At 43.0% G+C, this 14,985-nt stretch overlaps 1 protein-coding gene across 4 annotated transcripts in view; it reads left to right on the forward strand.

Annotated features, from left to right (window-relative positions):
• The window catches only part of dpp6a (dipeptidyl-peptidase 6a), a 642,400-nt gene extending 627,828 nt beyond the window's left edge, over positions 1-14,572 (forward strand). For 2 of the 4 annotated variants that reach the window (XM_059971851.1, XM_059971852.1), the window contains exons 24-26: positions 1,620-1,692; positions 6,880-6,953; positions 10,077-14,572. In XM_059971851.1, the coding sequence (XP_059827834.1) occupies positions 1,620-1,692; positions 6,880-6,953; positions 10,077-10,223 (294 nt within the window). In that variant the 3' untranslated portion in view covers positions 10,224-14,572. The remainder of the gene's footprint in view (positions 1-1,619; positions 1,693-6,879; positions 6,954-10,076) is intronic. The other 2 variants (XM_059971854.1, XM_059971853.1) reach the window with 2 other exon arrangements.
• The last annotated feature ends 413 nt before the right edge of the window (positions 14,573-14,985 follow it).

The raw sequence follows: 14,985 nt of genomic DNA on the forward strand, positions 1-14,985 counted from the left end.
CACTCTCTGGCTTCTTCCACTGAGCCAATGTCTAATCCAATTTACTACCCCTCCATGTATACCTAGGGACTGAATCTTCCTAACTAACCTCCCATGCGGGACCTTGTCGAAGTACCTGTACTGAACTTGCTTAAAAAGCAGAAAAGATTCTGCAGATGCTGGAAATCTTGGGCAATATATGCAAAATGTTGGAGGTACTCAGCAGGTCAGGCAAGATTATTCCTGGGGTAGTAGTGGAAGCAGGCAGTTTGGTGGAGTTTAAGAGGCTTTTAAAGTGAATATGAAGGGAATGGAGGGATATAGATGATAGACAGGAGGATAGTTACTATTAATCAGTATCAAGACTGGTGCAACTGCATGGGCCATTAGGCCCTTCCAGTGCTGGACTATCCTAAGTATAATGTTCCTAGTTCTATACTGGCACTTAGATAAAAAATCAACTGAAGATTTTGGGAGTGGTAGTCTGGTTGTGGATGGTGTAATCCATCACCAGCTTCCAATGTTCTTCTGTTACTTCCTGCATTAATGCCCTTCTCTTTAGTCTAATCTCTATTCTTATCACACATCATTGCAAATTTGATCCCTTGCCCAAATATTCAGTACAAAATCCTTTCTATATTCCTTTTTACACATTCATTGGAATAACTGTCCTGGAATGTCTTAGCTATATACAATGCTCAAGCATACAGCTCCCACTTTCCCAAAATTTGACTTCAAATCTACAATGGTGTCGACTCTTAAGTGGCACAGAAAGTCAGCTTATGGAAAATGAACATTTCCATTCTTAACGCTGTCAAAGATAATCGCAGCATATCTCAGCCACATAGCATCGTATAATCAGCATTCACAGGAAAAACACTGAAATTATACACAGGTTTTACAAGACAGAACACAATTTGAACTAAGATAAAAATGTATTTTAGTGCAAGGTGATCCCAGTGTTGCTAAACTGTTGTGATTAGGGTTTTGCTGGTTAACTCAAGAACCAAACAGTAGCTGTTCTTGAACCTGGTGGTTTCTGTACCTCCTGCCCAATGGTAGCTACAAAACGATGGCATGGTCCTACGGTGGGGATCTTTGTCTTCTTGAGGCAGTGCTTCCTGTAGATAGTAGCAATGGTGGGGAGATGTCAACAACCACACAAAAAAGTTATTTCTTTATATATATTATAGAGATACAGCATAGTAACAGACCCTTCCAGCCCAACAAATCCCCACTATCCAATTACACCCATGAGACCAATTAATCTACTAATATCTATGTCTTGGGAATGTGGGAGGAAATAAGAGCACTCAGACAAAAGCCATGCAGTCGCAGGGAAAATATACAAACTCCCTACAGACAGCGATGGGAATTGAACCCAGGTCACTGACACTGTGATAGCATTATGCTAACTGCTTTGCTACTGTACTGCCCAACAATCATTATAATACAAATACAACTCTACATTGCAAAGTTTATTAAAAACCAAACTTCTGACATACAACAGACAGAATAAATGCTCTTCAATGCCTGAAGCTAATTGCATTTCTCTGCTTTAATTAGTATAAAAGACTGTATTAAAATTACCTCAAGGTTGTGACCTGGACTCAATGAGATTCTCCTTTTTTAATTCATAGGTGTCAGAGGTTCCATATCGTGTGCTAAGGCTGAAAGAAGAAGAGTTACTGTTAATCCACGGGACTGCAGATGGTATGTGTGTGATCAATCATGTTCCACAAGTTTCTCAAAGATCCCATGCTGAATATTGCAAATCAGATATAGAACACAGAGCATAGGACATAGAACATTAAAGCACAGCTCTTTGGCCCCAGAATGTTATGCAAACTTATTCTAAGATCAATCTAACCCTTCCCTCCCACATAACCCCCTATTTTTCTATCATCCATGCATCCAAGTATTTTAAAATGTCCCTAATGTATCTGTTTCTACCATCCCCTCCCCACTCACTCACCATTCTCGTTGTAAAATAACTAGCTCCGACATCCCTACTCCCAGTACTTTCCTCCAATCACTATAAAATTGTGCTGCTTCATATTAACAATTTCCACCCTGGAAAACATTCTCTGGCTGTCCACTCAATCATCTAATATGTATCGCAGAGTACTTAAGGAAGTAGCTCAAGAAATAGTGGATGCATTAGTGATAATGTTTCAAAGCTCCTCAGATTCTGGATTAGTTCCTAAGGATTGGAGGGTGGCTAATGTAACCCCACTTTTTAAAAAAGGAGGGAGAGAGAAACCGGGGAATTATAGACCGGTTAGTCTGACATCGGTGGTGGGGAAAATGCTAGAGTTCAGTTATCAAAGATGTGATAACAGCACATTTGGAAAGAGGTGAAATCATCAGACAAAGCCAGCATGGATTTGTGGAAGGAAAATCATGTCTGACGAATCTTATAGAATTTTTTGAAGATGTAACTAGTAGAGTGGATAGGAGAGAGCCAGTGGATGTGGTATATTTAGATTTTCAAAAGGCTTTTGACAAGGTCCCACACAGGAGATTAGTGTGCAAACTTAAAGCACACGGTATTGGGGGTATGGTATTGATGTGGTTAGAGAATTGGTTGGCAGACAGGAAGCAAAGAGTGGGAGTAAACGGGACCTTTTCAGAATGGCAGGCAGTGACTAGTGGGGTACCGCAAGGCTCAGTGCTGGGACCCCAGTTGTTTACAATATGTATTAATGATTTAGACGAGGGAATTAAATGCAGCATCTCCAAGTCTGTGGATGACATGAAGCTGGGCGGCGGTGTTAGCTGTGAGGAGGATGCTAAGAGGATGCAGGGTGACTTGGATAGGTGAGGTGAGTGGGCAAATTCATGGCAGATACAACTTAATGTGGATAAATGTGAGTTTATCCACTTTGGTTGCAAGAACAGGAAAACAGATTATTATCTGAACAGTGGCAGATTTGGAAAAGGGGAAATGCAACGAGACCTGGGTGTCATTGTACACCAGTCATTGAAGGTGGGCATGCAGGTACAGCAGGCGGTGAAAAAGGCAAATGGTATGTTGGCATTCATAGCAAAAGGATTTGAGTACAGGAGCAGGGAGGTTCTACTGCAGTTGTACAAGGCCTTGGTGAGACCGCACCTAGAATATTGTGTGCAGTTTTGGTCCCCTAATCTGAGGAAATTGTCTTTCTTGCCATAGAGGGAGTACAGAGAAGGTTCACCAGATTGATTCCTGGGATGGCAGGACTTTCATATGAAGAAAGACTGATTCAATTAGGCTTATACTCACTGGAATTTAGAAGATTGAGGGGGGATCTTATTGAACCATATAAAATTCTAAAGGGATTGGACAGGCTAGATGCAGGAAGATTGTTTCCGATGTTGGGGAAGTCCAGAACGAGGGGTCACAGTTTAAGGATAAAGGGGAAGCCTTTTAGGACCGAGATGAGGAAAAACTTCTTCACACAGAGAGTGGTGAATCTGTGGAATTCTCTGCCACAGGAAACAGTTGAGGCCGGTTCATTGGCTATATTTAAGAGGAAGTTAGATATGGCCCTTGTGGCTAAAGGGATCAGGGGGTATGGAGAGAAAGCAGGTACAGGGTTCTGAGTTGGATGATCAGCCATGATCATACTGAATGGCGGTGCAGGCTCGAAAGGCCGAATGGCCTACTCCTGCACCTATTTTCTATGTTTCTATATAGTCACCTCTCATGCACCTTTCCAAAGGAAAAAGCCCTAGCTTGCTCATCGTTTCCTCATAAGGCATACTCTCCAATCCAACAGCATTTTGGTAATACTCCTCTGCACCCTCTTTAAAGCTTCTGTATCCTTCCTATAATGAGCCGCTTAGAACTGAGCAACGTATTCCAAGTGTGCTCCAACCAGTGTTTAACACATAAACTGTAACGTTGCCTCATGGCTTTTGAGCTCAAAACTCAAGAACTATCTTGGGGAAAGAATGAGGTTTCAAGACATGAAATGCATTTGGTGAATGGAGATCAAGCAGAACATAGACCTGATGTCCACATTCATCTACAGCTTTCCACAGGAGACCATTCAGCCCATCAAGTCTCTACCTGCTTTCAGAGCAACCTTACTCTATTAAATTATCCTGTGATCCATTCTCCCCCACATTGCTACTGATGCCCTCCAGATTCTCCCACCCACCACTGGGGGTAATTACCATAGTAATCTGTGTGTCTTCGGCAATGTGGATAAAGATAAGGAGATAACAGGTTAACTTTATTTGTCATACGTACATCAAAACCTGGCAAGCATACAGTGAAATTGTGTCGAATCAGATCAGCAAGGATTGTGCAGGGCAGTCCACAAGTGTCTCCATGATTTCAGCACCAGCATAACATGCCTCACACCTTTGTAATGTGGGAAGGAACCGGAGCACGCAGAGGAAACTCACACAATCAGGAAGAGAACGTACAAGCTCCTTACAGTGGCAGCAATCAAACCCTGGAAAGCACTGCACCAACTACTACACTACAGTGCATCACCAGAGCACCGAGAGGAAATTACACAGTGACAGGGAGAACACACAAGCTCCACATAGACAGCACCAGAAGTCAGGATTGAACTGGAGTTGCAGGAGCTGCAACGAAGCACCTCTGCTATATGCGCCATTGGAGGTTCTTTAATAGGGTCAGTGTTTCTTCCTACTGTACTGGTTCAAGCTGGCAGGAAGGTGACAGAAATCTCATTAAATCCCGCTTTACAAAAGTGTGTGCAGAAGAGCATCTTTGAATACACAACATATTGAAGCTTGAAGTGGATGGGCAACAGCAGCAGAAGACCATGAACATACACTCAGTGGCCACGAGGAACCTAATAATGAGGTCACTGGGTGTACTTGCGACCTTACAACCCAAAGTTTTGCAAATTAGTTCAGAATCATTATCTTGTTTTTGCTGCTCTATTGATGTTGGAAGATGAAGAAATGACATGATAGCACGGGGAGTAGTCCTTCAGCCGCACAGCTGTGGAGATTCAATCCTGACCTCAGGTGCTGTGCACGTGGAGTCTCTGGGTGATTGTGTTAGGTTTCCATGGGCATTCCTGTTTCCTCCCTTATCTAAGCGATTTAAAGACCATAACAGCACAAGACATAGAACCAGAATTAGGCCATTTGGCTTCACCATTCCATTATAGCTGTTTTTGTTTTATTCCTCTCAACTCCATTTCCCTGCCTTCTCCCTGTAATCTTTGACAGCTTGATTAATCAAGACCTATCAACCTAAATATACAAAATGACTTACCCTGAACGGATGAATTCCACAGATTCACCACCTTCCGGCTAAAGAAGATTTCTTTCCTTTCTGTTCTAAATGGATGTCCCTCTTTTCAGAGACTATGCCCTCCGGTCTTTGACTCCCCCACTATACAAAAGATCCTCCCTGTTGAGATCTGTTGATTTGGACTAAGTAAGCATTTTGTTGGAATGTGCACGAGAGGCAAAAGTGGGGGGGGGGGGGGGGGAGGATTCTGTGTATAAAGATGGAGGCCCTCATGAACTGAACAGAGACTGAAAAAGATAAAGTTGTTTTAATGAAAGAAAGCGTCTTTGTAGTTTGAGCATTAACACTCCATATCCGCTCTATCTTGGCCTTTCAATATTCAGTTCAATATTTGAGATTCTGTAATTTCTCCCAAGTGTGTAGATAGGTAGTAGAATCAGGAGAGGGTTGATAGGAAAGTGAAAGAATAAAACTGGATTAATATACAGTAAGAACACATGCTCCACTTGGGTTTCCTTAAAACAGGTGCAGATTGATATGTGAATCATCCCTCATGTCTAGAATTTGAGTTAAAGGAAATGGTATAGGATTAGTGTTATAGATGTTTACCTCATTCTCAATGGACCAAGAACCTTAATGTCTCCGAGAGTCTCGAGGCTGCATAAGCTGGAGTACAGGATATTAAGAACAGAGAACCTAGGACAGTACAGCACAGTACAGACCCTTCAGCCCACAATGTTGTGCCAACCTTTTAATGTACTCTAAGATCAGTCTAACCCTTCGCAGCCCCATAGCTGTCTATTTTCCAAAGAGTCTCTTAAGTGTTCCTAATATATATGCTTCTGGCACCCCACTCTACTTTCCTCCAAACACCTTAAAATTACGTCCCCTGATATTAGCCATTTCCACCCTGGGAAAAAGTCTCTGGCTGTCTGCTCTATGCTTCTAAGCATCTTATACATCTCTTTCAAGTCACCTCTCATCCTCCTTCACTCCAAAGAGAAAAGCCCTAGCTCGCTCAGTGTATCCCCATAAGATGAACGAGTCATTCCTTTGAGTACAGGGCAGAAGATGAACTACTTGTCTAAGATGATCTATTTTTTAAATCTGTTTGTTTGCAGAGACTGGGACATTTCAGGCCATTACTGCACTCACACAAGTGGTGGTGAGTCACAAAACAATGAACAATAAACGACAGTAACAGTATGGCAACTTCGGTGTGTCAGACAAGCAGATTTTCTAGAGTGTACTCCAATACCCCCAAACAGTTTTATTGCACCTGTTCGTGGGAAAATATATTTTTCATTGAGTTTAAAAGGAGCAGGAAACTGAAGTTGTTAAGTTTCAGTTTTTAAAGTTTCAACCTGGGTGTTACAGCTGAAACAGACAAGCTCACCAAGGCTCAGCACATGCCACAAACCTCCCTTCTTCCTGACCACTGAGCTCTGGACCTGTCCCACACACTTAGATCAGCTCATGATCCCTACCTATATCAGAGGATATTTCCTTGACTCTTCCCTCCTTTTGTTCCTGATTAGCCTGTAAACACTTTGTTTTATAGATCATTCCTGATACTCGTTTTCTCTTTGAATGCTGTTTACTTCCACTGTTTGAGCTCTCGTACATTTGAAGTTATCTTTCCCTTTTTACCTGAACGTTTTCTCTTTCTTTTTCAGAAACTGTCCACTTCCAGCATACGGCAGACCTAATAACCCACTTAATCAATGCAAAGGCTAACTATTCTTTGCAGGTATCTTATCTTTGCATGATTTAAGAACCACGGCTTTGTATTTAAAGGCTTGCTTTTAAGGAGACTCCATTCTCCCCTCAGACTGCCATTGGGGTAGAATTTGAACGTAGAACAGTCCAGCTCCTCAGACCACAATGTTGCGCCGACCTTTTCACCTACTCCAAGATGAATCTCACCCTTCACTCTCACATAACTCCCACAGTTTACTTTCATCCATTCCTTTGAACCCCTCTGTTCTCCAGCCTGTGGTTAACTTTGTCAGTAACACAACAGAAGTCAAAGAGACTGGAGTTATTCCCCTTGAATGGAAAAGGCTTGGAGGGGGGAGTCCAGAACTCAAGGGCACAACTTTAAAGTGAGAGGGGAATTATTCAAAAGAGATCTGAGGGGCAACTTCTCAAAGGAATGTGATGAGCATATTGAACAAGCTGCCAGAGAAGATAGTACAGGTGGGTAGAATTATGAAAGTTAAAAGACATTTCAACATTCAGATTCAGTTTAGTTTATTGTCGTATACATGAGGGAGCAATGAAATTTCTTGCTTATGTGAAGCTCACTAAATAAAGAGTGAACTGGGAAATAATAATTACAACAGTAAATACAGAAATGAGCATAAAAACAACAGATTGATGAAAAGAATGGTAGGTTTATCTGAAGTAGCGAGAAAAGAAAGGCAGAAGTGAAAATAATGGGAGAGCTAGACTTAAGGTTTTGTGAATATAGTAGCACCACCGGGATAGAGATATGAAAGAGCTGACCAGTTTGCTACATGTTTGTGGTGAACTACATATACCTGTCTGGACACGCCCCCCTGCCGACTGCTTCTGTGGCTCCTCCCACGGACCCCGGTATAAAGGCGATTGGGCACATCACCCCGGTCTCAGTCTCCAGGATGCAGTGTGGTGGTCAATTGCTGCTTGTTCTTTCTTCCAGCCAATAAAAGCCGATATCTCACCTCACGTCTCAGAGAGTTATTGATGGTGCATCAGTGTTACAAGGAGAGGGAAGACTTAATGGGATATGGGCCTTGCACAGACAATCAGGAACACAAGAATTCAGATGCTAGAAACCAGGGCAACACAGAGTGCTGAAAAAATTCAGCAGGTCAGTCAACAACTGTGCAGAAGAATAAACAGTGCACAGATAAATGGGATTAACTCAGGCAAGTTGGTCTGTGCAAACAAGTCAGGCCAAAGGGACTGTTTCCTTTGCTGTATAGCTCTGTGATTCTTGTAGGATCTGGTAGCAGCATTTAGAACCACAAAGATTTACATGGACTAAATGGTGAGAAAGGTTTTTCCAGAGCTGCTGGGCTCAGACTGAATGATTTACCAATGAAGGCAATCTACAAGTGGAATGCATGATCAGGAACTGGAGTCAAAATTAACTTCCAGATTTGAGTTGGGCTTGAGTCAGGAACGGTAGAGGTCTGAGGGGAGGAGTGGGACTCTTGTTGCTGCAGTTTGATACTGTCAGTCTGCCAAATGAGCACCTCTGCTGCTCTCCCATTCAATAACTCAGTGATCCCCTAGTCATAAAAGGGTGAAGTTTTTTTTCTGCTGTTCCACAATCTTTTCAGTAGGACTCTCTTCCATCCTCACATAGCTGAGTTCAAGCCATAATGTTCCTTAGATAGACCTTCGTAACTTGAGCTTACACTAATTTTCTTTACACCTACTTCGGCCTTGAGTCTTGAAGCTCCCTTGATAAATTTTTGCTCCTTGATTGATTTAGCCAAGTTAGCTCAGCCAGACCTAAACATCCACTGGTGGCATGTTGGTTTTGAATGTTCTTTTGGGATACTTTTAACTGTGTCAAATTAGTGAACTACCAATTTTCCAAGAGTAAACGTCACCAACAGCCTGTCCTGGTCCAACAAGTAAGCTCACCAGCCCCATTATTTCCTCAGGAATTCAACATGTCCACATCGGTCATCGCCAATTTTTATCAATACACCGTAGTAAGCGTCCTATCTGTTCACATAAAGGCATCTGCCTTGTCCAGAACCTCAAAAATCTCAGGAGTTGTGCACACAGCTCCGCCCCCTCCCCCATGTCTATAGCCCTCGTTGCCAACATAACCAAAAACATCATCGACCCCAGGCATTCTGTCTTCTACCCTGTCCCAGCTGGCAGAAGATACAAAAGCCTGAAAGCACATACCACCAGTCCCAAGGACAATTTCTACACTACAGTTAGTTATAAGACTATTTAACAGGCACCTCGGATGAAAAGATGAGGTTTTGACCTCTCAGTCTACCTCACCATGGGATTATACCTTATTGCCTACCTGCAAACAAGATGCTGGAGGAACTCAGCAGGTCAGGCAGCATCTATGGAGAGGAACTAAGAGTTGACATTTCAGGCTGGGATCCATCATCAGGATCTGGAACTCTTCTTCTCCATAGATGCTGTCTGGCCCGCCGTGTTAATTTGAATTACCAGCATCTGCAGAATCTCTTGCAGTGCACTTTCTCTGTAACTTTAACACTTTATTCTGCATTGTTATTGTTCTTACCTTGTGCTACCTCAGTGTACTGGTGTGTTGAAATATGCCCACAAGATATAGGAGCAGAATTAGGCCATTAGGCCCATCAAGTCTGTTCCACCATTTCATTTTGGCTGATCCATTTCCCTCTCAACTCTAATCTCCTTCCTTCTCCCCATGACCATTTGTACCCTGACAAGTCAAGGCCCTATCCCTTGCGTTAAATATAACCAATGACTTGGCCTCCACTATTGGATGGTCTCTCAAAAAAAAACTTTTCAGTATACTATGGTTCAGTGATTCAACTGAACATCAGAGAACATATACTGTTTACAACCTGAAATTCTTACTCTTCACAGACATCCACAGAACAGAAAAAAAACCCCAAAGAATGAACGACAGAAACATCAGAACCCCAAAGCCCCACTCCCTCCCAAGCAGAAGCAGCAGTAAAAATATTAACCCTCCCCCCCCACCCTTGCTCCAGTGAAGCACAGTGAATGTGACAATAATAAACCAATTCCATTTACAAACATACTGATATTATGTTCTTTGTGTATAGTTGGAGCAGGCAATGATATAACCCATCTCGGCTTACCATCTCTTCATCCACAATTCTTGTTTACACTGTTGCAGATATACCCAGATGAGGGCCACTTCATGGAGAAAGCCTCAGTCAAACAGCATCTGCACAAGTCCATTGTCCGGTTCTTCGGAAAATGCTTCAGTGTCCCTGACAAGACCCCGTTAAAAACAGAAATGGAGGAGGAAGAGGATGATTAAACTTTTTGAGCTGGGTGCCAAGCACAAGACATCTCTTTTATAGATACAACTGATTTTCATTTTCCAATACAGTGTTATGTTAGCATGTTACAGAGACTGAGAGCAGCTTCACCGATGTCACAGCTTCATCATTGGAAGAGCCTCCAGCATGAGAACGAAGTCGGAGTGTTGAGTGTTCCAGTGTTACGGACATCCCCCTTCCCCACCAACCAAAACAAAATACAGGTCGTGTCAGTTTCTGTCATTTCCTCATGTGATGGGACGCAAGTGGATGGATGGCTGAGTGGAGAATCAGCAGGTACCAGGTCAGATAGGGGCAAGTGTTGCCCCCCCCCCCAGTCAGTGAATAATCTGTCAGGTCCACCTAGAGGTCAGCCACAATGGCAGCAACACCCAGTACGTCAGCAGACAGTCCTGTTATTCATGGCATGAGGCGGGAAGCAAACAGTGATAGCGGTTTTATAGCACAACACGTTTTGACCAGTAGGGGAACCTCCATCCTTTGTATTTCAGGAGTCCACCTTCCCGCATTCAGCCCATGGTATCCTCAGGAGTCTAAACTGAAGGCTGATGCATCACCCGGCTGATTGTGCCAGCCGGTCCTCTTCTTTTGTACACCACCTCGGTCCCTATCTTCAAGGAATTGGCCAGACCATGGGCATTTGCAGTCATCCGTCCATTCAAGAGTTAGGCCATCCCTATTCTGGCAGGTAATAAAGGTTCTCCTTCTCATGCCAAACCTCTGAACCACCTGGGTCTGTATTACCTGAATTATCTAAACTGCCCATCCCTCCTTCCTTGAGAATAGCTGTTCTCTTCATTTTCATCACAGCTCCAGTTTGTCAGTAACGGTGAAGCCCAGCTGCAACTCAGTGTTTGCTGCTACTTACCTCCACTGCACTGCTGCTACATGCACTCAGCAGCCACTTTATTTCATGCACCTGGGAACCCAGTGTGGTCTTCTGCTACTGTAGCCCATCCAATCCAAGGTTCGATATATCGCGTGTTCAGAGATGCTCTTCTGCACACCACTGTTGAAACGCGTAGTTAGTTGAGTTACTGTCATTTTCCTGTCAGTTTGAAATAGTCTGGCCATGCTCTTCTAAACTCACTCATTTACAACGCATTTTCGCCCACCAAAGTGCCACTCAGTGGATTTTTTTTTTGTTTGTTTCTCGCATCATTCTCTGTAATCGAAATTCTGCTCAGCGTGAAAATCCCAAGCGGTCAGCAGTTCTGGAGATACTCTAAGCACCCCATCTGGCACCAACAATCATTCACACAGTCACTTAGATCCCATTATGATGTTTGGTCTGAACAACATCAGAACCTCTTGACCATGTCCGCATGCTTTTATGCATTGAGTTGCTGCCATATGATTGGCTGATTAGATATTTATATTGACCAGCAGGTGCACAGGCATAAAGTGGACAGAGTGTATGGCAGTGATAATAAACCTGATTCTGATACACCTTATTTGTTCATGTTAACATGACAGGTTTCCTGATGTACTCGTGTTTCAGTTTTCTGAAGTTCATCTGTGTATGGAAAGGTGTGTTTTATTTCTTTGCGCTATAGCTTCAGGGTTGCTTCCTCCTCCTTCATACCGTTTCACCAACCTGAGTGCCATTCCCTGCTGGCATCTATTTAATCCTCTGAGCACCGTCTAGAAATCGCATTGCAACTATTTGCATGCTCTCTCCATTTCACAGCTCTCTTGAAGCTAAACTAACAGAACAGAGGAAAATTGCTCCCAGCTTCCACAGGTAATTTGCTGCAGCAAAATACAGAATGGTATTAAATGTTTAAAAACCTGGCAAGATGGACTACATGAGCCAAGTTTATAAGCGATTTTAAAGAGAATATACTCAGTGCTACATTATTACATCGCTCCTGTACCTAATAAAGTAGCCACTCAGTCTATGTCCTTCATCATCTGCTGCTGTAGCCCATCCATGTTAAGGTTCAATGTGCAAACACGAGGAAATCTGCAGATGCTGGGAATTCAAACAACACACACAAAATGCTGGTGGAACGCAGCAGGCCAGGCAGCATCTATAAGGAGAAGCGATGTCGACGTTTCAGGCCGAGACCCTTCATCCTGACCACCCCATCTGGCACCTACAACCATTCCACGGTCAAAGTCACCAAGGTCACATTTCTTCCCCATGTAGGTCTGAGCAACAGGTGAACCTCTTGATCATATCTGCACGTTTTTATGCATTAAGATGCTGCAACATGATTGTCTGATTCAATGTTTGCATTAACGAGCAGAGGTACCTAATAAAGTGGCCACTGTGTTTATAGAAAACAGACAAAACTTCATGTTTCACAACTATGCTTCAATGATTCTGTAATACACTGACTTTTAGAAGAATCGTACACCACACAAGCTCATCTTATGCTCCAACTCGTCCATGCCAACCGTGATGCCAATTTTTGTGAACCCCATTAGGTCCCTACTCCTTTCCTGTCCAAATATCTATCCAGAACACCTTTTAAATGCTGTAACTATCTCCCTCCTCAGACTTCTCTTTCTAAATACTCATGTGAAAAACTTACCCGTCAGTCCTCCTGTCATCTTAAATCTGTGCACTCTGGTTCTTGACTTCTCTGCCCTTGGAAAATGACCTGATCTATGCTTCTCATGATCTTATACATATCTACAAGGTCACCCCTCAGCCTTCTTCATTTCGGTGAAAGTGAACCCAGCCTATTTGTTTGAGATATAGTGCGGAGAAGGCCCTTCCAGCCTGTCAGGCTGCACTGACCTAACAATCTCCCATTTCAACCCCAGTCTAATCACAGGACAATTTACAATGGCCAAGAAACCTACCAACTGGTAGGCCTCTGGACTGTGGAGCGCCCAAAGGAAACGCACGCAGTCACGTGGAAAACGTCCAAGCTCCTTTCAGGCAGTGGCTGGAATTGAACCTGGGTTGATAGTGCTGTAAAGTATTGTGCTAACCACTATACTACCATGCTGCCTCATAAATACAACCCTTCAGGCAACATCCTGGTGACTCTCTTACAGGCAATTTCTACTGCACCACTTCCTTCCTGTGGTGAGGTGACCAGTGTTACTTATAATACTTGGAAGTGTGGTTTTAAGTAATTGCAACATGATATCACAACTCTCATAGACAATGAAACATTGGAGCAGAATTAAGTCATTCAAATCATTGAGTCTGCTTGGGCATTCCATCATGGCTGATTTATTCTCCCTCTTAAACCCATTCTCCTGCCTTCTCCCCAGATTCTTTGATGCCCATACTAATCAAGAACGTATGAACCTCCACTTTAATATACCCAGTGACCGTCTCCACAGCCACCTGTAGCAATAAGCATCAGAGATTCACCAACCTCCGGCTATTAAAAAAAAATCCTCCTTATCGCTGTGCAAAAGGGATGCCCTTCTATTCTTCTATGCCTCTGCCTATGAAGGCCGCATAGCAGTTGTCTTTTTCACTACCCTATCTGCCTGTTCAGTCACTTCCAGTAAGCTATAGGTTTGCACCCCAAGGTCTGCCCACGCAAGGTCTGAGGATGTTCTCAAGTTTTTTCATAGATGCTCTAAAAATAAACAGATTGAGAAAAGGAGCTGCAGAATCTTGCCCTTTTGTTTAGTGCTCAGAGGATTAACAATGCAAACATTTCCTTTAATATTACCTCCTTAGACGCTACAAGTATTTTGCCCGTTGGTGTAGCAAATGCATAATTTTGCATCTTTGCACAGCTAACAAGGAGCTGAAATCTTGACCTTTAACTCAAAACTCTCTCAGTTGAGAAGATTATAAAGGTATTGTTGTAATTTTACTTTGAACAGTAGGCACCTGGCTACTTCTTAAACCAGTCTCTGCCTCAACAACCTGCTGTTTCTCCTTAGCACTCCCTGTGTACAGAAACCCCTCTCAGTTGCTGACGGTGGCCTAACCCTCCCCCAGTAACCCCTAACTACCAGCATTCTCATAAGCGGCATTCGAGATCAACCTCACCGACTGTTTCTTCAGTGTGGTGAACACAGGTGTGTGGGATCTGAGAGGAAGATGGAGCCAGACCGTCAAAGTACTAACAAACATCCATCACTGTTCTGCTGTTACCATCAAAACTGCTAACATCGCCATTGGACGATCAGCCCTGTGCTATAACTTTATAGTTCAGTCGCATTGACATGTTATACAGTAAATCCTTGCTAAGTATCAATAACTATACTATAGATGCATTTATACCAGTGCTTTCAACATTTCATTTTAACCAATGCTCTGTATGTTAAACTGTCTCGCTGTACTCAGTGAGTTGAAGATATCATTTCCTACCAAACTTACTAAATAAACAATACTAATTTCTGAGATCCCTCAATTTGTCGAACTGGCTTGTATTTATTTTTGGCAAGGAATGTTTCATGGAGCGTCAACTTGTGGAACTGTTTTCGATTTATTTCTGGCAAGGGATGGAATTTTTCTCATTGAATTTAACCAAGTACAAGGCGTTATTATTTTTGGTCAATGCTGGACTTCAGGAAGGTGCAGATGAACCCCCCCCCCCCCCACCCTGCAAATGCATGGCTCCTTTGTAGAGAGAGGTAAGTGCACTAACTTCCTGTGATTTAACATCACAGATGACCTTATCACCACCCTGAACAAAAAGACTCAACAGCACCTCCACTTCCTAGGGAGAATGTGGCTCCCCCCACCTTATCTGTATTTTATAGGGCACTATTGAGAATTGAGAGGATCCTGACAAGATGTGTCTCCATCTGATA

The sequence above is a fragment of the Hypanus sabinus genome, chromosome 6 (assembly GCF_030144855.1).
Source record: "Hypanus sabinus isolate sHypSab1 chromosome 6, sHypSab1.hap1, whole genome shotgun sequence".
NCBI lineage: Eukaryota > Metazoa > Chordata > Chondrichthyes > Myliobatiformes > Dasyatidae > Hypanus > Hypanus sabinus.